This window comes from Anomalospiza imberbis, chromosome 6, assembly GCF_031753505.1.
Source record: "Anomalospiza imberbis isolate Cuckoo-Finch-1a 21T00152 chromosome 6, ASM3175350v1, whole genome shotgun sequence".
Classification (NCBI taxonomy): Eukaryota; Metazoa; Chordata; class Aves; order Passeriformes; family Viduidae; genus Anomalospiza; species Anomalospiza imberbis.
In genome coordinates this window covers 29,514,344-29,539,038 of record NC_089686.1, presented here as the reverse complement: position 1 = coordinate 29,539,038, position 24,695 = coordinate 29,514,344, and the positions used below count along the sequence as shown (strand labels likewise).

General features: G+C 36.7%; 1 protein-coding gene and 1 long non-coding RNA gene across 3 annotated transcripts in view; one reads left to right on the top strand and one right to left on the bottom strand.

The window, feature by feature from the left end:
* Positions 1–970, top strand: part of AQR (aquarius intron-binding spliceosomal factor) — a 50,182-nt gene extending 49,212 nt beyond the window's left edge. For both annotated transcript variants that reach the window (XM_068193018.1, XM_068193019.1), the window contains exon 35: positions 450–970. In XM_068193018.1, coding sequence (XP_068049119.1) covers positions 450–695 — 246 coding nt within the window. In that variant the 3' untranslated portion in view covers positions 696–970. The remainder of the gene's footprint in view (positions 1–449) is intronic.
* Positions 971–21,999: 21,029 nt separating this feature from the next.
* Positions 22,000–24,695, bottom strand: LOC137475589 (uncharacterized). Its single transcript, XR_010999963.1, has 2 exons — positions 24,400–24,695; positions 22,000–22,347 (listed from the first exon to the last, which is right to left on the bottom strand). It is a non-coding gene; the product is annotated as an uncharacterized lncRNA (long non-coding RNA).

Below are 24,695 nucleotides of genomic sequence, written 5' to 3'. Positions count from 1 at the left end.
TTTATAAGATGTTGCAAGGGGAAATTATGGGTATGAATTGTTAAAGACAGGCCTGTTGAAGGCATCGAAACCAAGTTAAACATATCTCGGAGTTTGAAATGGTAATAGGTGAGATTAGGGTAGAAATATGCATATTGCTCCAAGATTTACCATAACCCTATTACTTGTCTGAGTGTTTGGGATAATGAAATGTGTTTTCTGTCCTTGAATTGGAAGTCCTAAGATTTTAACACTGTCTTTTCCATAAAAAAATGTATCTAAGATGACTGTATTGTGACCATTATTCTAATTTTTTTATATATAGGCGTGAAGTGCTTATAAATCATTACAGCTTCTAAATTTTATGTATTTGTTGTTAACTTGTTATCTAATGCAAATTCCTAATTGTAAGATGAACAGTTCAAGCTAAAGTGTAACAACTTAAAATCCTTCCTTTTTCAATCATCCAGCATTTACTGCCCCCACCTGCCATGATTGAAGAACCAGAACCGACACAAACTGGAGAGACTGAAGTAGAAGGGGAAGTTCAGGGCATACAGGAAGATGCAGCAGAAGAAAATGAAGTAGTGGAAGAAACGATGAAGGAAGGAGAATTGAATGTGGATGAAATGGATGAACATCGAAAAATGCCAGAACACCCTGGAAGAGACAGTGATAGTGGAGACAGTGAACCTGAGAATGAGACTGAAAAGTAATTGATGGAATCCTTGTCCTTAATGCATTTTGGGAAATGGGCAGGGAAAAGAGCAGTTGGAAAAATAATTGCTATTTTTACATTGACTTTCATTAAGTGGTTGCCTATGTAATACCTGTTTGGTATATTTTTCGCTGAATACTTTGTGGACAAGCAAGATGTTTGGCAAACATTCTACTGACGTCTTGTCACTATTGGTAATGTAATCTGTTTAATGGCCTCAATTTATATTTTTTCCTTTTTATAAGTTGTTCAGTAAATATGCTTTTTACACCAGTTTTGAATATTTGACTCTTAATTCAGTCACCCATTAAACCTCACAAAGTAAATTCAGTATTGGTCAGACATGCCTTATGGTTTCCTTATTATTTTGCCATGGACAATTCCGTATGCAGAGCTGTGCTTGTATTCACTGAGATGGTATTTTAGGCATAGTCTCAAGTTCATTAAGATATGTGATTGTATGTCTGAGAAATGTGAATTGTCATGGGACTTGAAAGTGTTCAACAGCTTTATTGAATTTTGACCTTAGTGGATTCTCAGGATCCACCTACTTGTAGCAATTTCTTATCATTAACTTCTGATGTTGTTTTTAATTTTTTATTCTTTACAGAAGAAGGAAGGATGCTGCTTTTCAACAGCCCTGGGTTCTAAATTAGTGTTTTGAAATAAATGTCTTTTGCTTGAAGAAGAAACAGTAATTGCCCAGGCTAAAGCCACTTGAGGAAGAAAAGAGATAGTAGTTCCCTGAATGCAGGATATATAAAACATACAATATTGGTATTAATGATATAATGGTTGGGTGGGGTTTTTTTAGGACAACTTTTGAGTGTGCACGTTTCATAAAGTGACCAGAGAAAGGATTGGTCCCTGATTCCTTATGAATACTTGTAGTCAGTGGTTTAATGAGACTTAAGAATTTCCAAGTAGATTTTCAAACACAGCAACAGCCATAAGAACACCTTTTGCTGGCAAAGGGAAAACTCTTGGATTTCAAGTGTTGCAGTTGTGAAGCTGCCAGATGGACTTGCTAGAATGATTAGAGAATAATTAACTTCCAAGCTTTTTTAACAGCATTGAAGTTTTTTATTTTTTCTTAATATTTTTATAGTACAGGAGAAAATAGTATCAAATGTGTGCCAAGCTCCATGAAATGCATCTATTGCATACCAGTCTGTGTGTTCTGGGATCTCATCTGCCCCTCCCCTGAAATCATTCTTTTCCTTCTCTCAGAGGGGAGCTCAGGAGTAGCAAATCTAAGTACTTACCTTCAGTACATGGTGTTCTTTTATGTTCTTCCTTTGCTGAAATGAAGTTTTCTCAAACAAGAAACTAATAATAATGCAGAATTTGTGTTCTATCTTTGTGTGTTTTGCTTTAAGGGAGTGTACTGTTTATTACTGAATTGCCTGCCTTGGAAGAATGAATTGTGTTGAACATATGGGTATTAAGTTTCATGCAGAACTGAGTAATACTCAGCCTTCAGGCCACAAGCAACTAGCTCAGATGAGGGTGGTCATCTTTGTTTTCCAGCTAATTTTCTGTAAATACTGAGTCCGACAATCATTTACTTGCTTTAGTATTTCAGTAATTTGAAAAGGACTCTCCAGTAGTTTGGGTTTTTTTTTTTCTAAAATGAGTAATTTAACTGACAGAGATGCTATAAAAAATTAGGACAGAATGACTCTTAATGAACACCTGAAGCTGAAGGGGGCTGCAAAAACTTCTTGAATTGTACAGTTTGCAGTGGACAGTGTCCACACCTGGCTGTGCCATGCTGTGCTCTGTGTGCAAGCCCCAGGCGTGTCTGGTCCCTTTGGCTCAGTCCTTGTAGAGCAGCAGCCAAGTATGGAGCTAGTCCAAGTATAGGCAGACCTCAGTGTTGCCCTGAAGTGCTGAGAGGAGTGGCAATGGAGGTTGTTTTGGCTAAAGAGCAGGAAGAGGCAGTGGAACTGCAAGCAATTGTAAAAGCTTGAACAGCTTTAATGTGCAGCTTTCTGAGGCACCTGTAAAAAAAGTGGAAGGTTTTGTTGAGGCAGCGTCAGCAGAGCAGGTCCTTCATTATCCTTAATGCCATCTTCCACATGTTAAAATCGACTTTTTTCAGAGACATGGGCGCATTAGGAGAATACATCCTCAGGAATTTGGGAAAATGTGTTGTCGTTCTAGCAGTGGTTGGAAAGTTCTTGAGGCTTTGGTTTGGAGTGTGAGATTGGATTTGGGGTTCCAAATTGGATTAAAAAGCTTCCAAAGCTTTTTAGTTCTGTATATAATTTTTGATAAAGGATGAACTTTGTCTTTTCTACCAAAATAGTCTTTTATGACTGATGCACTTTTCTTTCAAGAAGGATTAGGTAGGAGAACTGCAGGAGTTTAAAACTGTAATTTTGATCTATGTGGTTTGTTTTCCAATGGCAATATTTGCTTAGGACTTAGCATCTCTGTTCAAGTGAACAGCAATACACAGTTGTTAAACTAAATGTATTGAAATAAAAAAAAAAAACACACAAATTTAATTACTTTAAAAACATAGAGCTTTTAAATTAAATACTTGTTAAAGTAGCTTTTAAAAAATTCTTTTTAAACATTATTTCAAAGATTATTATAGCAGTGCATGAAAATCTAGTGAACAAAATTAAAATCTTTCTGAGGTCAAGATCCCCTAAGGGTATGAACCGGAGGAGAAGAAATAAAATTGCTTTATTTTATTGTTCCAAAGCTATAGAGTAATATATCCATTAAGAACATTTGAGTGAAACTAAAGAACTATTAGTGTTTTTTCTTCATATTTATTTAGCAACCCTTAGATGAATTGCCTCATTTTCCTCTTGCACTGAACCTGTAAAACAAATTAGTTACTACTTTGCAGGTTTGCTTAGTGACTGGTTTGGAAACAGCTCACCCCTTGGATACTGATGTAGTGCTAATGTAAAAATGACACTGTAAGGCAATGTCCTGTTCATTTCTGTAATAGCCAGAAAAAGAAAGGTAAAGAGCAATTTACCTTGGGTTCTGTCATCCATATATAGGTGAAATAATGCTATACTAATACAGGCTGGTTTCTGTCTGTGACTGAACTGATGCAGTAAGTGCAGGTTTTGGTATTATCAAAGAAAATGCCTTGGTAACTCAGCAGAGTTTGCTTTTGCTTTAGTCTGTATGGACTTCAAAAGGGCTTGGCAAAGGTGATGGGTAAGTTAGGACTAGAATATTCAGGAGCAGTTTTGCCAAGGGGAAAAGAAGGGACAAGTAAATGGAAGACATACAATGTATATAATCTGTAATATTAAATATAATCATATATGATAAATTTCTAAAGACAGGGCTGTTACTTTTTGCTAACCTACATTGTATTTGCTTTAGTAGTGTATACTGAGTACTGCTCTGTGTGTTCAATAAGGTAGGATCCAACTTCCTTTGGAGGGGAAGCAAGTTTCCAACTGCACTGGCAGTTTCCCTTCCCTCTTGGAATGGATCTTACCATTTCCTGGCATGTAAAAGGCTATGAATCTTGAAGAAAAGTATTCTCACGAGGAGTAGAAATTAAGTTGTTTCTTAACAGAGTGGCTTTGCTGACTCGACCAGAGAGACCAGCTTTCTGAAATCACTGAATTCTTTTAAAAGAAGACCTAGAGGTGGTGATGATCACATGCTGGATAAAGACAGTGACATACAATTCTGTTGAAACAAGAAGTAGGTAACACCTGAAATCTTGTAGCAAGCAGACAAATTGAATGTCCTGGTCAACAAATGAATCACAGCCCACAGCAGTCAAAAAGCTTTGAGTGCTGTTAAGATATATGACAGCGTAGTTTCCTTTGCCAAATATGGTAATGCTCTCAGGAGTGATAATCAATCGAAAATGAATGTTTTTGTGTGAGTTTTGGAAGCTGTTTTTACGGCCCTTAGTTTATGGCCCAAACATTTCCTTTGCTATGCGGTTTCTCAAGTGTAGTTCTTTTACATCCTTTTTCTCAAAGTGTTGGTTGCTTAGGTACCTGTTGGAAAAGCCCAATAACAGTGTAATGTTCATATGCTATAATGTTTCAAAGAATGCTGTTTCCATTGCAAATTGCAGAAGAATGTTCTTGAAAGGCTTTCAGCTAAGTATCCTCAGTAAATCATGTATTTTCCTAAGTTTTTGGGAGGTATCTGAGGAAGTAGAGTACTCAAAACTTCCAAAACTTGCAAACATGAGTTTCTACAAAATGGCTACATTGAAGAGAATAGAGGAGAGAGAGAAACGATAATTGCAGTTACTCCCTCTCAGTTTCTAAATAGTATTTCAGACTAAACACTACTTCAGTAATGAGAAAGTGATTTTTTTTTTCCCCACACTTACGGTAGGTAACAAGGACAGATAATCTCTCCAGGCCTTGGTCTGGCAGGGCTTTAGCTTAATCTAACCAATATAAGGGATAATGTAGTATGTTAAGAAAGATAGTGTGTTTTATTTAGCTGATTTTCACTCACCTTGAAAAAGGAGCAAGGGCAAGGATAATTGAATCAAGTAATAGCATTAATTATGTGCAATACAGAGTAGCCTGTTGCTGTATCACTATATCTGGAAAACGAGATTCAAAAAGAAGCTGAAGAAGAGTTGTTTCAGCTATAGGTAAGAAACTTCCCAGAGTTCAGGCATTATCTTTCTGCTGTAGAAACACTGCCAGAGCAGAGTATGTTTCTGTACAAGTATGTTCTAAGAATATGTGGGCCCAAACAAAAGGTTGAGCCAGCTGCTGACAATGACATAGTTCACCTATAGATGTCAGTGAAAAAGCTATATACGATAACAGTGCACGTTTGCTTAATAAAACATTAGAATTTTGTGATTCCATAGAACAGCATAAAAGAAGCAAGCTGGATTGCCAAATAAGGATCAGGAATACATCAGTCCTGGCACCATTTGCAAGAGATAAAAAGAAGCCGCCCGTATTGCATTTATCAAGTGTGAATTCCTACATTGCTGCAACCCGCTGTAAAAGAAGCCCTGCTACGCATCTAGAGACGCTTCAGCATCCTGCTGTGCTAGTCTGACATCTCTTGTGTGTCAAGAGCACTTATTTTTAGATGGGACAGTCGTTAGGGACAGAAGGTGTCTTTACTGTAAAGGAAGACAGGAAGTAGTTCAGGGGCAGCAGAAGTGGGTAGGGAGAAGCTCAGTACAGAGGCACAAAGATTCTCTTTCTGACCACAAGTCACAGCAGTTTAGGCTTGCCCTATTTTTTCAGAGTGATTTTTGGCAGCAGCAGTCATGTCCTATTGGGCAATACCTGTTTTCTAAAATGAGACCATGTTTTGCAAGCTGAGTCAGAGAGGGGAGAAATCGACTCACAGATGATCCTCCTCTGCTGAGGACACATTCAAGAGCACTGAAACAGGACTAACTGGGATGAGAAAAGTCAAACTGTGGAAAGGTTTTCTTGCTGTCTGTCACTGACAACCCCTGGAAATGTGATCAGGGTTAAATAAAAAAACTGCTGTGTTGTAATTATGCAATATAATGTGTGATCTAAATTTGAAAAGAACTCATGTAAATCCAAATATTGCCTCTGTATAGCTCTGAATTAAACCTAAGTTTAAGATGAGATAATGGTTTTGCATATGAGAAAGATATACTGAAAATGACTATTCTTTTATTAATTTATTTACTATGTTTTTGTTAGGAGTTTTGTGCTTTCATGCAGATTCTAGAGGACAATGCTACATATTCACCTTCAAGAAAATTTTGAGTTATTATTTTGCAGACTTTTTTTACTGATAGCCTACTGTGTGTTGATCTGGATTCTCTTATGTCTGTTGATGTGTAGTAGTGAGAAATCTTGTGGAGAGCAAGGCCAGAACCCATGGCCTCCAGTTCAAGTTTGTATCTAAACTATTGCAACAGATGTGTTTTACATAAATTTAAGTGCTGAACTATAGGTTTTCAAAGAGAAAATAAATTACATTATTTGGAAACTCCTGTGGGATATTGTTTTCAAAAATAATGATGTTCTAGGCATGACAATTTTCCCAAAGCAATGCTTTTCCCAAAATGTTGCATTAATGTTGCAATTTGTTGGGCACTTATTTAAAAAAAACAACAAATAGAAAGTGTTCAAGCACTTACCTTTAGTAATGTAATTTTCCCTTACATGAATGATATATTTTTAGGAAATTGAGGGATGAAATAGAAAGTAAAAGGTGCAGTATTAAAAAAAAAAAACCAACAAAACCAAACAAAAAAAAAATCAACCAATCAAACAAAAAACCCCACCCACACCAAAAAAAACCACCCCAACATACCTGATTGTTTAAAATTTCTGTTGTTGTGTTTTGTTTTGTTTTGTTTGTTGATCCAATTAGCACTGAAAGGAATTTAAAATTTGGAGTTTCACACAAAATGAAAACATCAAACTATGACTAGCTCTGGTCAAATATGTTAGGATGTTGAGCCATTTGTGCACTACAACTTGAGTCCCAGTTTTGAAAAATGGCCAACCTCTGTGCAGAAGTGGGTGATTCACTATAATCTTCATAAAATTCAAGTTATTGGAATTGTCCGAAATGGCCTGCCTTCCTGTCCTGGTAAATGATGTAGTGTCATACGGTTTCTTTCCATGTCCACACTGTCCATGTTTGAGGCACCTGCTAGTTTTACTCAGAGCTGAGAAATGCTAAGAAATTTTCACAGGCTTGGTTCTTTATCTCATTTGATCTCTAATGTACTATGAACTAATCTTGTTCCTGCATACACAGATACTTCAGTGATGGGACAGTTGTCCTAGATTGCTCCCTGCTCCTGCCGTGTTCACCCACTGGCGTTCTGTCAGTCTGAGCTGCATAACAAGAGGAGACACTGAGGACAGCTGCTGCTCCTGACTCATCTCAGTGCTCAGTACCTTCCTGTAACTCTGAGCTGAAACAATCACTGTAAATTGGAAACAAATGCTGAGCAAACACAGCAGGTATAATACTTAAAATTTTACTCTGTTGAAACACAAATATCAGTGGAAGTATACATGCATACCTTGTGTAGCAGTAAATTTATATTAAACTGATTCTAAAGAGAATCTCTTACTATAATCACAGATGTGTTCAGTTTTGTCAGTATGAAGCCTGAGATTTATATAATTGTAAGGTAAAGCCTATTTTGTAAATTATTAGTTTAAACCAGGTTTTTGATACTATTTCCTTTTAAGGAACTATGAGTGAATATGTACCCATACTTTCTTTCTAAGTATATATGCAAAAAGCCTTTCAATTTAAACAACATAAAATGGTTTGTCCTGCAAATTTACAGTTATTCTATTTGTATTTATTTTATTACATTTAGAAATGATGACTTACAATGTTCCAAAATGAATATAGTAGAATAACGGGCCAAGGCAAGTTATTGTTATTGCTAATGCTTCTCTACCATGGAGGAGGAGGTGTGGAGAAGGCAATCCCTCTCTTATATTCCTGAATTCTGCCAGCAAAGGAGAGTACTGGATGAAAGTGTGTTTCACCCAAGCTAATGAGGCTTTGGGTTTTGATTCTCCTAGACCTTAGAGAAAGATGCTAAATTTACCCACATATAAATTTGTCCTAAAAATTGCTACCCAAACTTTTTCATAAGGGATTGCATGGCTGTGAGTAACTGGGACCTGGAAGGCAATAGGTATAAACTGGTGAGACCATTAGATCAGAGGTGCATAATATGCCATGAGCACAGTGTGAGGAGGTGCCCAGTAATGTGTAGCAGTGAGCTAAATATGTGCCTCGGTGGTTTAGCTTTAATTTATGAATGTAACAACAGCTCCATGTTTCTTCTGGCAAGATCTTGTACATGAGCTATAAATACATCTGCTTTGATAAAATATTTTCCCTGTTGGCACCTGTCTGCACCTGAGGCTACTTTTCTCCTTTGAGAAGTGAGAAGCAACTGTGTTTTTACTGTTCTCACACTGATGCCTGCAGAGCCAAGCTCTTCCTCAAGTCAACCAGAGAAGCCTTAGTGGGAATCTTCCCCTACCCTCTGCCTTCTGCCTCAGTTTGTTGTTCATAGGAACTTCTCAGCTTGGAAACTATGCTGAATGCATTTTGCAGCTTTTTGCACTCCAGATATGGCCACATTCAACATGCAGTTGAAGGGAAAGACATAAGCTTCACCTTGCAAGGTGAGCCTCTGATAGATTAATGTGAAAAAGAATGAATTTGCTCATAAGCAGAAAACTGTATAAGATTTATAAGGGTAACTTTAACACTGAAGTGTCAAACTGCCGCTGCCTGACTCAATGTCAGGCATGTACATCAAAGTCTCTCCTAAGCCACACAACCCTGTGGCATTAGGTAGGAGATATATGCAGAATTTCAGGTTATGGTTTTAGATTTTGACTTTTAGGTGCTGTTTTATTCACAGAAGTTTTGGTTTGGATAGGGGTTTTTCCTTTCAGATCTACCTCTATGCTGTATGGGTATCAGTATCTTTTCAAATCAGCAGTCTTGAAGACAAGGAACAATTATTCATAACAGTCTTTTTGGTAATTCTGAAAAAATACTTGAATGTGTTCATAATGTTTTCATTAAAATTTTGGACTATCACCATTTTGATACCCTTGTAAAATCTGCTTTAAATAGGGAACTCCCTCACCCAATAGAACAAGAAAGACTGTACTTTCTTGTCTTGCTCTAGCTTGAAGCCAGATTTGGGACATCTTAAATACATTCATAACTAAGAAGGTTGAAGGCAGATTTACAGGAAAGGCAATCAGAAATTAAGCACTAATTTGCAATATTATTTCTGTGGGTACATGTTCAGAGTGAAGGTTTTGTTTGTTTTTTATTGGAAGCCAAATTAATGTTAAGGGCCTGTTCAGCAAATATGAGACTGAAGATATAGTGCCATTATTTTGCTGTTTACTGTGCATTTTCTTTATTTGAATTTGTTCTTTTGCTTAAGTTGACTGTGTGTTTAAAATTTCAGCTGGCAAGCTGTCAGGCTTGCCAGCAGCATTATAACTGTGAATATCATGACATCCATATACTTAAATTTTCAACCAAAATATTTGTTTAGCAACTTCAGTGATTAAATAAATTTATGAAAAAAACCCAACTTCTTCATATACACTGTGAAAAAAAATGTTGACATAGTTCAAATCAACATATATTTACTCTGACTATGAGGATGTTTTGTTAAACTAAATGCTCAACTCGTTTTGTGGCAGAGACTTTATTTGACATATCTCCACAAGAAGAAAGTTACTTAGAATATCTTACAGCATTTCACTCTGATGTGATTTAATATATTCTAAGTGGATTTTAACAGAATTTTCTGAAGCATAAACATTGTTGAATTATAAAAAAGCTGTCTATACAAAAGCATTTGTTAAATGCCTTTTAAAAATTACCAAATGCACTAACAGAAATACAGACTGAACATTCCCTGGAAGTCATAGAATGTTCTTGTCATCTAGCAAAATGATGGCAAAGACAAGTAAATTGGAGGATTTAAGGAAGTGCTTGTATAATGGATAAAAGCAGAAGGTTTTGCATAGGGCTTCTGGGACATGTTTTCTTCCCTGTCTAGTTGTTTCCTGTTTCTTTGTTAGGCCTGTACCAAAATCACAGAATTGCAGAATATTTTGGGCTGAAAGGGTCCCACAAGGATCACCGAGTCCAGCTCCTGGCCCTGCACAGCACCATCCCCAAGGGTTACACCATGTGCCTGAGAGCAGTGTCCAAACATTTATTGAACTCTGTCAGAGGTGGTGCTGTGACCACTTCCCTGACGAGCCTGTTCCAGTGCCCTCTGGGTGAAGAATCTTTTTCTGATATCCAGTCTAAACCTCACCTGATTCAGCTTCATGCCATGTGACTGACATAAAGAATATACTCTTTCACAGTGATCACAGTGAAGTTTTCTGTAAGATCACTGCAAAACTTTTCTAGCCCTCCTTATTCTTCTATTCCTGTCACGGAAGGAATGGAGGGACTAATTTTAATATCTTCATATGTGCCATGTCTCTCCTCCAGAAGTTTTCACTATTCAAAACACAACATGCACATGCTGTGTCTGGTTTTAGTTTCCCTGCCTCATGTTTCTTGTAGCTGAGATCAGAAGAAACTTACTGTACTCACTGAAATGCATCTGCAAAGCACAGCTGAGGCTGGAAGCTGCATCCTCAGCTCTTCAGAACAGGCGACATACAAGGTCATCCATCAATGGCAGTCATCAATGCCAGCCAGAGCAGCCATCAATGCCTCTTGGGAAGTGCAGTCTCTGGCTGATGCTGGTGACTTCTGCACACTTCTGTCCTTGCCCAGCAGCTCCAGATAGTGCAGCCACCATCTGGGATTCCATGAGCCAACACAAAGATATTTCCCACCATGGTTGCTGGTTTACAGGTGTGAGTGTTGGGGAATGTCAGGCTCAGGAGCACCTCAATTCCTGAGAGATATTTGCTGTCTACAGAGTCCCTCGATTCCTAGCAGCCCTCCTGAGGCATGAGCCACTTGCTGAGACTACACCTGTTGCTGTGGCATGGCTGTATTTTGGCTATAGTGGGGTTGGTGGTGTTCAGGTGACACAAGAGGAGAACATTGTACTCACATTAGTTTCCTGCTTTGGTGAATGCCCACTGGAGAAAATATGATCATTTAGAAAGCCATAAATCTATGCTGTCAAGGTAAGGAAAATTGTCTCCCATATATTTTTCTGGTTTTACTCATAATTGATAAATTTGTGTACTTTACAGTATGATATTATAAGACAATAAAAATTCAGCTAGTTAATCCACACCTTCCTATCTTTGAGCTCTTCTTTGGCCCATTTTCATTAACAGGAATGATGAAAACTGCATTAGTATGTTAGTGTGGTTGTGTGATTGTGTTAGTATGATTAGTGTGATCGCTATGAAATTAGTCCATGAGCAACACTCTCATGAACAATACTGTTCAAGAAAACATTCTTTGTGATCATACTTTACATGCTTTGTAAGCAGAACTTATCTGAAGAAATGGAACTGTGTATGTTGCCCATACACCCAGAGATACTATTTCATGTCATTATTTACTTTGTCATGATTTTAAACAGGTGCCTCCTGTGTGTTGTTCATGTATTTAATTAACATCTGAATTAGAGCAATCTGTTTAACTCAATAATACTGTACCATATCCAGTTATCTCTCATTATGCTGAGTAATACTGCTTTTTACTACCTCAACATTTTCTTCTCTTCTCTCCTCTCTCCTTGATGTTTAACCTTTGTATATATAACTAGTTAACAGCAGTCATCTGATAACCAAGAGTGTACAGAGTACTTGGGTTCTAATTTTAAAAGAATTTCCTGAGTAGTTTGTATTTTTACCATAAATTCTCAAATTTGAATTATTAAAACACTGAGAAATGTCTCAGTATTTTAGATATGATGCTTTATTTTTGCATTACATCTTTTTTCTAGGTTTATTTAGTTGTTGGACCTCTCACAAGACGATCAGAAAACAGCAGGTTGTGTTTTCAATTGTGTGGTGTTATCATAAATATATCTGCAATTTTCCAGTCAGCTGAAAGAATGAGCAAGGCAGAAATAAAATACTCTGACAGCTCACAACACATCTCAGACATTGGGGAGATAGCTGTTAATATTCTTGGTGGATAATAGGCTTGATGGATCTGTTAAATAAAGCACATAGTCTCAAAGCTCATCACAGGGAGTAGGTGATAATGAAAAGAACCAGCAGATATGCCAACTCAACCTGCTACTAGTTGTGTGCAACCTATTCCTCATTAAGCCAGAAAATAAACAATGTTGTCAGCCTGTGATGTTCTGCAGCTTTATGGACTAGCCATAGTCTAATTCTTGGGATTTTATTAATGTATTATATTCCAAATGTATTGTCTTCGAAACATTAATTTTATTCTTCATCTATAGCAATATTTTATCATGCATTGAAGGGACATTGAAACTTATCTCTGTAGAGCTGTGTTAAAAGTTTGCATCTAAGTCATACTGCTCTAGAATGCTACTCATTAAAGTGAATCTGATATTTTCCTTTCTTCCTCAGGAAGAAACCCCAGAAGGCATGTGTGACTTGGTATTTTTTATATTAGACTTTTGTTAAATAGAGGAAACAATATTTCTTGGCTGAAAATATCTTTCAATCCCTCCCTCAAAAAAATAAAATCCAAACAAAAGAGGTATATATCTCTATATGCACTTGCAGTCAAAATCAACCCTTCTTTTCCATGTCAGTGGTTTCAGATGGCAGAAACCACTGCCATCTGCATGCTGTGGAGATTATTTCGCCTCGTTGTGCTGGTGTTTCTTGGCTGGCCCGTAGGTTTAGCCCTGTGTGCCCTCCCTGGATTCCTCTCTCCTCTCTCAACTTCAGCAGGACCTGATGAAGTAAGCGAAGTGTTGCTGAAGGGCGCGTGTCGGGAGGCAGTGTGCTCAGAATGCATGCAATGGGCAGCTCCTGTGCCAGGCAGTGGAGACAGCTCTGCATCAGACCAGCTCTCAACTGTAGGCTGTTGGATTTCATTGTTTACGCTGTTAATCCTTGTTTTTCAGGTCTGAACAACCTTTCTCTTGAGCATGTCACAGAAACCTTAACAATCCAGAGGTTTGTCTCCTAAAATATACAATGGAAGCTATTGTAGTGAAAATGAGTAATGATACCTTGTACTTTTAGAAGGTAGCTTACTTGGAAAAGGTAGATTATATATATATGCATTTGTCAGGTTTTGAACTCAGTGTCAAAACCTAATTAATTAGAAAAGATTGAAAACAGGAGAATAGGGCAGCCAAGGTTATATTGTGGAGATAGACCTGAATGTAACTAAGTAAGAATTAGGTTATAGGGCTGATGAGATGTTTTTGAAAGACTTAGAGAAAAACTACACACCCAGGAATGATACTTCCAACATGGTTGTGGAAAACACACATATTACTATGACAGTAATATTGGTGAAAGTAAAGACACAAACCTCGCTGGTGAAAAAGCATTATGGTGCTATATGATGTCACTTCTGAATTTCAGCTTCCTTTTTTAAATCTCCCTGAAGACTTTGTGCAAAGACAATTCAGTGAAAGTATACCATGCTTGCAAAGTCAAGAATCTAAAGTCAGGAATGTTTCTCTTACTGATTAAGTAGAAGTCAAATGACTGCATATATTTTCTTCAGCAGGGATTTTGGTATCATTCTGGGTACTACAGGATACCCAGTGCTCTGGGTGTGATGCTTCAGACTTTAATTTTATTCAAACCTATTCCAGAGCTTTTCATATGTGGAGATTAATGTATCACGTTCTGCAGGACCCTTGGAAAACTCTGTGGTGAAGAAGAGTACAGGAAAATGCCTGAGGAATCCAGAGTCCATCTTTTCCTGCCTACAGCTTAAAGAACCATCTCCAAGGCTGTTTACAGTATTTATGTAATGCAGTTACTTTTTAGCTACTGAAAGGGAAGAATAGATAGGAAACAACCCCCAAATATCTGTCTTAATATCTCAAATACTACCTCTTTTTGATGATGTACCTAATCATTAGAGTATAGTGAGAGATTCAATCCTGTGTATAGCTATCCATAATTACTCTTGTAATAGCTTCTGTCTAGAACTGCCTTGAACATGGCTCTGAGAGGTAGTGATATGTATTTCTACCTCAGTAGGAACACAAAAGGATTACATATGCTATTTATGAATAAGCAACTGCAATTAAAAAGCCTTTGGAAAATAAAGTTGGCCATAACTGATGCATTTTTGAGCCTTTATAAAGTGGTTTCAGGCTGTGAATCCAAACTGGCAAAAAAGAGCATCTAAGCTCTGAAGATAAATGGTATTTCAGAAATACCCTTGTCCTCATTTAGCCTCAACCTTCAAGAATCATCTTATGCTGAATTGGGTGATGATACACAGGAGAAATTTAATATTTTAGAGGATAGGATCAGAGAATACACAGTGCTGACTGAGGTGATTCACTGGGGTTTTTTTTTTTGCTGATTCTGTTCTCTGAAACATTTAACTTCCCCTGTGTATTAACATGGGAGCTGTGAATTCTGCTAGGGCAGAGCAGACAGATAAAACATAGACATTAAACATTCATTTAACACTCATGTTAATGCATCAGGTGGAAATATGATATTTAGATTGGGCACAGTATGTGTTTTTGATATTAAAAATAAGAGAAATAAATACACCCAAAGTCAAACCCTACACATACTAAACTTAGTATATGGTTCATGTGAGGGACTCCCTGTAAGTTAGTTTCTAAGTGATGGAATGAAAGCATATTTTTTGTTTGACTTATTTAGCACAGACAGAATGACACAGATATTTTATCTTTTCTCCCTCTTTTATAGCTCCATAATAATCAAACAGAATTGAGAAAAACTTCTGAAAACCCAGATTTTTTGTTGAAAGATGATTTTGAAATATCTGTATGTGTTAATTTTTGTTCTGCATAGAAGTCCATTTTCTAAAAATCAGTCTTATAATTACATTTCCTTCTCAATCATAAATGTTGCTGTGTGACTTCCAACAGTAATTGTACTGGCTGGTAAAATGGAGCCTCCAATGTACAAAAATCTTTAAGTTACTGCTCAAGCCTAGCAGGAGCCTCCTGGGAGTACTGGAGCATTGGCTGGTTGGCTCTTCATGTCACTTCTGTCACACACCCAGTTACACATCCACAGGGTACCAACGTGTCAAGGCTGTGTCTGTGGCCCAGAGTCTCAGGAGGATCTGTGAGAAGTGCACTGGGAATTAGAATGTTGAGTCATCTCTATGATCACCTCTTTAATTTGCTCTTCCATTCCCATCTCTCTCAAATCAAAAATTAGCGGGTGATTGCTCAAAAACTTTTGGATTGCAATGAGTTTTGGAGCCCACCAATCAAGACAGATGTGAATGTCTGTCAGAACAGCCTCCATTCTTTTCCCTTCCCTTTCACTCTTAATGTGCTATCCATCTTTATTCTCTTTAAATCTTTCCTCTGTTTTTCCTATTTTTGCTGGGTTTTTGTTTAGTCCATTGTAATTTGCATCCTCTTTTTTTTCTTGTAAGATTTAAATTTTTTTTAAAATTTGAGATTTTATTAATAGATTTTATTTTCCTTCATTATATTTTTTACCTTCTCCATTACACACTTTAGTTTGTTGAAGTTCCTTTTATATTTAAAAAGCTGCTTTTATGCCTGACATAACAATTGTAGAATTCTTTGTGCTGAGTATGTCTGAAGGGGTTGTTGCATTTTGTTTTGTGTTGTTGTGTTTTGGTATTTTGTTGTGTTTTTGGATCACAGCCTGTTAAACCTTATGTTATTAAGTTTTCTTGTTCAGCCATCCTTGATCACATCCTATTGTTTATTGTTTACTACTTGGACTGGGCCTCCAGTGTTAAGTGTTCTAGGCTGGTGGTCTCCAAACTTTTTTGATTGCACGCTTTTGTCAGTAAAAATTTTAAGTGAGCATATCCAATCTATGTATATTTATTAATGTATTACTTACGAATGAGTGCTACAGTAATAACACATTCTGTATACTATAAAACCTATAAAAAACAAAATTGGAGAGTGAATGAGATAAAGATGAAACAAACACAATTTAATTTTTTTTTTAACTTAGCTATAAATGGTGCAATGAATATTTTCTTCCTGCACCTTGGTGGATTGTCTTGTGCACCCCCTTCAGTCTTTATATCCAACTTGGACCCCACAGCATTTACCTTTTGTAACATTCTTTTCCCTAACTCAAATTTCTAGAGTACTAAGTAGAAGCAGGATAATTTCTTCAGCTTTTCTTTTAGAGTCCACCTATCTTAAATGTTTTTTTCCAGGCTAAGTAATTAATCTCTCATGATATCATACGGGTTGTTTTGGTAGCAGTGACACTTTTATATCCAACTACATTCTCTCAACAGTTCCAGAACCAGGAGGTAAACCAAAAATGTATGTTAAGCTGTAATTTTCAAATCCCTTATGTTTCTGTGCTCAATATTTTTTTTTATTTGAATAATGCAGAGATAATTTTCCTAAAGGTAAGGCCTCCAGTATTTAATTTCCTTTTTATTAATAATTGAACTCAGAATCTTACTGCTCTTTGGCTTCAGGTGGGTATAACTGCTGAAACCAGCAGTACTTTCTAGGGCTTTCAAGAAGATCAGCTTGGAAAATATGGCTGAGCAAAGGAATTTCTTCATGGTGACAACTATGCCATCATATAAAAGTCGTCTGTAAAACTGCATGCCCCAAAATACTAGAAGGAATGGGGGATATTTAGAAAATTTGAGGACTATAGGACTGATGCTCAAAACACTGGAGTGGTACTTCTAAGAAGATTTTTTTCTTTTTTGGGTTGATCAACAATTTCCTGTTTATCAGTAATCATTTAACCTCATTGTTTTATGCATAGAAGCCTCACAGGAATTTTGGGAATTCAAAATTCACCAAGAAGCATGAACATTGCAATTATATCAGACCAGAAGACCTCTGAAGAGCCAGAAAACTACTGACTTTAGGACAGAGGCAAGTTGTTAGCTAGTCCCAGACTGTAATTACAGTGCGTATTCTGTCCTTTTCTCTTATTGTTCAGGCTTTGAGACCTCATTTAGTTTATATGCTTCTTAGTGTATATACTTCCAGGCAACTGGAATTTTCAGAGTATATTTAGACATGATATTTTTAATATTCATCCTATTATTTATTTAATCTTTAATTTATTTTATGCTTGTATAGAAATGCATCTTCTTCCTGGTGTTATGGAAATTGACTCAGCAAAATAATATGTCAGTTGCTTAGTTCAACAGGAATAGTCCAGTTTCTGCTGTGGTTTGAACTCTTCCAGTATCCTTTCAAGGTTACAACCTAAATTAACAATTTTGTAGGGTACAAAATGATTCATAATTAATGGCCAGAGTAAATATGCTAGTTATATTTCTATCAAACTAATATTTCTTTATCCTTGGGCATTTATGCCTTCTATTTAACTATAAATAGTTGTTGTGTCTTTCTTAATTTGATAGGAAAGCAAAATACCCTAGACAATTCTTCTTGGGCTTATTCCAAAGCCAATAAATTCAGTGAGAGTTTAATAAAGAGTTTTGATGCGGTATTTATGAACTCCTTAAGCTTTCTTCTAAAGAATTTCTCTCAAACATATCATGTTTCTGAATTTGCTGTAGCTAATTTCAATTTTTCTTGGACTAGAGTTCTTAGAACCTGCACTCTGAGTGCAATAGTTTAATTCTTGCAGCAGCCATTTAGATAGCTTCCATCTGGTTGTCATAGGGTCCTCACAGGGAATCAGCTTGACCATGAATGACAGAAAAAGGTGCAGATGAGTCTTACAGAAGACAAAGTATTTATTTTCAGTTTCCAAAAGCTTTAACAAAATTTACATTTCAGAACAGATTCTGTATTTAAGGCCTTTACTTTTAAAATGGTATCGTTTTTGAAAGCATCATAGATTTTAATTGTTACCTTCAAAAAATATGTGCAGTGTCCTAAATGTAAGCTAGGCTGGAGGTGCTGCATACCTAATTCTTAGTTGCCTCTCACTCAGCAGGAGTCTAGAGAATTGGCATAGGTGTGTTGGTTCTACCTGCAATATGTGAGATGGCTTGGAACCCTCAGCAAGTAACTGCTCTTTTTTACTAGTTTTTGCTGAATCCTTTGTCTTAAGGCCATTTTATCTCATTTTGAAATGAAGTATGTTATATCTGAAATTTTCTTCATTTCAAGCTATGTCACGAAGACAATACAATCCAAGACAAGACATTTGGTGCTGGGAAACAACTGCTTATCATGAGAGCCATTCCTCTGAGGGCAACCTTGTGGCCTGGTAGTTTAGATATCATTTTGCAAAGTAGGAAAACATTAAGATTTTCCTTGTGCAACCAACTGCCTTTGGTTGTACTATATGTATTATTTTTGAAAATATTTTATGGGGAAATAATTGCTTTATGAACCATTGAATTGACCTTTCTTTTTTTTCCCTGAACATCTACTATGCTTAAGGCAACCTATTAAAACTGTATTTTCAGCAACACTTTCCCCAGTTGACTTAAATGATGAACTTTTGCCAGTGAGATTTTGATGATTTCCATCTGGTACTTTCTCTGATCTTGAATTACTGAGATTTTAGGTAGATTACCTGTTCCTTGAATATGCATTTAACCTTTCAGTTTTGACCCTTTTTTCCCAGAAGTTTTCCAGGGCTTGCAATTATTCAAACCCCCATCTACAATGGATCATTGTTCCCAAGCGTAGAATACTTTCTGCTTGTCAGTTCTTTACTGGACAAATGACAATCAATAGAAATTTTAGCTATGCCTTAACAGTATTTTAACTGGAAAATTCTATTGCTGCTTTCTACAACTCTTACCTCTTACCTGTAGTACATATTGGATAACTTTATACAAAATGCTAATTGAAAGTTGAATTTTAGACACCTTTGTAGCAAGCATAAATAATTACTAAGTTTGATGAGCCAGTAACATAACTTCCTATGTTAAAGATGACAGTACTTCAAATAATGTATTCCAACACATTGGAAATCCAGAATTCTGTTCTACACTTAACTCAGAAATGCCCCATTTTCCATCATGTTGATGAAATCTTGGTAAATGCTTAGACTTGTATACAACAGGGCTTTTTAGCAAGAAAAATGAGGGACACCCTGACTTATATTTTTTCTGTAGTTAGAACTTTGAATAAATAAGTGACAAAATACGTACTGGTAGAAAATATTTCCCACTGTTATTCTATAACAGTATTTAGAACGTTATAAAACCCTGGACGTAATCCCTTTTTAGTCCACTGAAATTGTTTCCATCACCAAGCATTCTATAATGGCTTAAAATGTAGTTTTGCTATTCTCATTTTACTCTGATTTTTTGTTGTGGTATTGGTTTTCTTAGCCTGTAGGTACTTAATAGGAGTTACTTAATAAATGCTCTCCGAGATGTTAAAAGTCTATCAGTACTGTTAAAATGTGGCACATATATTTTATTGGTAAAATGAAAAATGTCAGTCTGCTATGGATTCTTATTAGTTGTACTGAATATATTATGGAACTTCTGGATTGGAATTAAGATTGCATTACTGAAGACACCTCATTGTAGGATATGGATTTTGTAAATATTTGGGTGTTCTTTATAAAACACACTATGCAAGTAACTATTGATAAAATCTGGTAAAAAGCCGAAGCCATACCTGCACAGAAAAGGTAGCCATATTATAGGTTCCCTGTGAAAGTAAAATTTGTGATCCAGTGGCTGGCTGAAAATTCAGGAAATAGAACCGTATTACATAACAATTCCTTCACCGGTAAGTGTAGATTTTTGAATTAAGCTTTCTCTCTCAATCTCTATCTCTCTCTTATTAGGCATAAGGAGAAATGAATGGCAAAAATTGGATAAAATTCACATTAGTAACATGATATGTAATCACAATATATGAATTTATAAGATTTTTTTAAATTACATAAACTCTCTTTTAATGTAACATTGTGGAAAGTTCTTCAATCTTGTAACCAGTTGCTTAACTGCTAATTGCTAAATGTTCAAGGGAAACTAATGGTCAGCAAGATTCCAGAGAATTTTAATTTTGGTTATCAGAGTTTTAGCTTAATAAACTGTTACATTTGAGATAATTTTTCATCTTTTGAAAACAGTGAGACAAAAATAATTTTTCTACTGAATTTTTCTGGGGGCAAAAATATTCAAAATACTTAGAAATAAAATTTAGGAAAAAATAGTTCCCATCAAATTTTTATATTCGTAATTCAGATAATGTTTTTCTGTGACGTAAATCTGTAGCGTTGTGGATTTTTTTAAACTGTAAGAAAGTAAAATGAGCTGACTTGAGAGCATTCTTTGAAAAATGGAGTAGCAAACTTCTGGGGTAAATGTATTTTTATGGAGCTTTGTTTTTTTTAGCAAGATAAATAATTTTTACAGGAAGTTCCAAGCCAGTCTCTGCATCACCCAGTTCTGCACCTGAATCCACTTACTTCAACTCTGTGTTACACAGTGCAGCTACACCCTTTGTTAATAACTGAGATTTTTTTTATCTAAATCATCTTACAGCTTTGCAAAACTGTATGTGGGAACCATCACAATTTTATGAGACACATCAAATATCTTTGTGTTCCTTATAGCATCAGCAGGGTCCATGGGTCTGGTAACAACATTTCTTCAGAAAGATGATTCTATGAATTGTGCAAAGCAAACTCTGCATATACCACAGATTCAGAAAATCTTAGGTACTCATATCTGAGAGCAGTGGAGGGCTTCTTATTCAATGGCAGAACTGGTCTTCAGAAGCAGGATTCAATTCTTACAGAAAGTGCTAATTTCTAGTGTGACTTCATCCTGCTGAAGCTTAGCTTCTCAGCTGTAAATCATCACTTCCTTCTCTCCGTAGTCTATGCAGATTAAGAGATGTTGGTCCTCCTGCTTTCACACACAGTATGAGCAAATGCATGTAGAAAGGTTAAGAGAAAATAAAGTATTTGATGGCTTCCTCTGTTAAAGGGTAATTCTTTAGTGAAAATGCTATTAAAATAGACTGTTAAATCACTGCTTTTGTTGTAATCATGAGACATCTGTCTCTGATTCTGGAAAACTAAAAGGCAGCTGAGAAACTATCTGGATACTCTCACCTTACTTTGCAGCATCTGGTAAATCCAGGGTCCTTTAGTTTCAAATTAAAAGAATTTTTTCCTAATGTCTAATCTAAATCTACTCTCTTTCAATTTGAAGCATTCCCCCCTGCCCTGTCACTCCAGGCCCTTGTAAGGAGTCCCTCTCCATTTTTCTTGTAGGCTACTTCCAGGTACTGGAAGGCCACAATTAAGTCACCCCAAAGCCTTCCTTTTTCCAGGCTGAACACTCCTAATTCTCTCATCTTTTTCCTCATAGGAGAGGTGCACAATGGATATAATAATCTCATCCTTTCTTTGGAACTGACATGTGGCAAATAATACATTGGAGAGTGAGAGACTTAGAAGAACAAATTCCTCTGACTGCCACTCACCTCCACTTATGCTGCCCGTGCCTAAACCTCTCAGCTTCGTAACAAGATGTTTTAGCTGCATCTCTGACTCCCAGTGCCCACCTCATGATTTCACCCTTTCAGCGCACACTTAAGATGTTTTAGGTTAATTATAGAAGTGCAGCAGCACATAAGTGAGTGAGAGAGAGACACAGAGATGATAAGAGCCTGCAATTATGTGAAGGGTTTAAATGCTGAGAAGACAAGGAATATATAAAGCATGAAACATGGGCTAGTACTAGGGTGGATGAGACATAACTAAGAAAGGGGAACACCCAGTGAATTCTCTGGAAAAGTTTACCAGACAATGTAACTGTTAAACTGGGAGACTCTTCTAGAATGATTCCTCGCTTGGAAGGTTCAAGACTTCAATAGTTTCATAGGGAATAATTTCATATTTGTGGTGACTGCAGAACTGTCTTCTCTGGCTTCTCTAGGTATGTCTGCATACACAGAGAGATTCATAACTGCACAGACATTGATAACAACACATGGCTCCTTCGTGACAGTGACTCCTTCATGACAGTGATTTTCATCATATATTACATGTTTGGCATTCTTATCTCATCAGGACTTCTGCCCATCAACAAGACTGCTGCAGTGCTGCTTATATTTCTAAAGACCATATAGCTCCAAACAGCTGTTGTGAGACAAAAGAGACAAAAGAAAACCTGTCAGAATGGCATTTTCTTCTTATTCTTGAAAATGTTAAGTTTCTTTCAAAGACTACACTGGCCTGAGGCTTAAGCGAGGTAACATTTGGCTCCGTGCTAGGACAGATTTTATATGTCAACATCCATTGGATTTAGAAATAGCAGATTTTAAGTGAGAAGTTGCTGTTAGAATCTGATAGGTCAGGATATACTGTATATAAAATTGTTTGGTATATTATGAAAAATTTATTGATTTTATTGGGACATTTACAGAAAAAAATTTACTGAAAGGCTGAACTAAAAAATACGGAGAGGACCCGATCCTACAGATTTGCGATTTCTGAATGCATTGCTAAATACCATAAATAATCTGAAGTCTGTTGTAATAAGTGTTCTATCCTTTAAAGCTTTTAAAGAATCATGGCTATATTTTTAAGGTTTTGTAATTTTTTTTAGTCAAAAGCTGAATAGCAGTTGTGAGGAGTTCTAGGCAGTGTGATTTCTTTGTTCACATTTTTACCATGTAGAGGTAAGGACTCGTGTTCTGATTCTGGCTGCAGCCACAACAGTGTCTTGTTGGTTGAACAACACATCCAGTTTTGCCTATATGCATGTGTCACCTATATATATATATACATCTCTCTCTCTATATATATACAGACATACATGTATTTAATTTTTCTCTCCTATTAATAATCATACACGTTGAGGCTTCATGCTCTGGTGTGTTCAGGCTGTTATAGGGACATGCAGATCACGTCCACTGCAGATCTGTCTCCAACACCCTGTACTGCCTGTGTTTCCCTTGTCTCTGGGGTCACTCCCAACAGCTAAGTCATGAGAAATGTACACAGCATGTGGGGGCCCTGGTCAGAGCTAGAGTGTTATTCCTCTAGATGACATTGCATAACATACCTCAGTAGGTTTTTGCTTCTCTGGTTTTCTTCAGACTGTTATAACACTTTATTGTAGAAAGCAGAATTATTTTGGCCTAAGGAATAACTTTAGCTGGGCAATTTTCAAGTGGCTACAAGGAAGAAAATGGTATTTTGGAATTATGTGTGTTGTGTGGTGCCCTTTTCATTTGACCTTGCAATATATGGGAGTGTGTTGGTGTGTGGACTGATGAGTTCTCAAGTGCACCAGGATCCTAACTGTGAGTCCTGCTGGATTAGAAATGTAAAATTTGAGGAGATAGTAGAGAAAGCAAAAATTTAGTTAGACAGTAAACAAAAAAATACAAACCGTTTCATAGATTTTTCAGTGAGAGCTGGCTCTGTCTCAGCTTCAGGAGAGTCTGTCTCTCCCTAGCCAGGGGGAATGCAGGATGTGTCAGAGAGGGTCTGATTGGGGAGGAATTCAATGCAGCTATCAGCAGTGGACTTCTATGTAAATACTGCAACACCTCTGAACTGAGCAACAGCTGAGATAACACTGTAAACTAATCTCTAGTGCTGGTGAAGCTGGTCAATCCCTCACATTAGATGGTTTCTGTAGAAAAGATGTGCGAAGGAAAAAATAAGCAGATTTAAACTATATATGGGAACTTACCAGGGGGTAAAATATGCTGACTTTTTAAAATTAAAAGCAGTATATGGTATCTTTTTCTTTGAAAGGGTGCTCTGTGCCAGCGTATATATGCTTAGAAATCCTTGCATCTGTATGAATTCTTGTATAAACGGGCATCACTATCAACAAAGCATTTCCAATTGTCTGTTATGTGTGCCTGATCAATTTAGATAAACGTATACTTGCTTGGGGTCTTTATCCCACCAGTATTGATTTTGGTTGATTTTCCATCAAGACAAAGCAAACAATGAGCCAAAGCTTGTCCAGAGCAGAGGCACTGAATCACAGTGTTTTGCTGCTTTGACCTTTCGAGGTCACTGCATTTCTTAGGTAGCTAAGAAAAAAAAAATCAATATATAAATAAATACATATACACACATATAAATACATGCATATAAAATACATATGGGCTTATATATACTGATGTATTAAATATACATACACAACTCTGTACAAAAATGGTGTCTCACCTGGAACAGGTTCTCTTTCCTCGCAGCACTTAAAGAAAAGCAGGAGCTTATCCCAGAAGTTTGTGGCTACCACCTCTTTGAGAGCTGTGCTCATAATTTGGCACAAACCCAAGATAAACTGGGGTTGGGGTGGAGCTAACCACCTCATTAATTGTGCTAGAAAAAAGGAAACTGATTCCACAATCTCTGATTTCACAAGAAATTAAAGTCTGAGGGTCTCTGACGCCCCCTTTGGATACAGTTTAGAAACAAATAGCGATTTCCAGTTGCCGCATACTTTGTCAGAGTTAAACCAC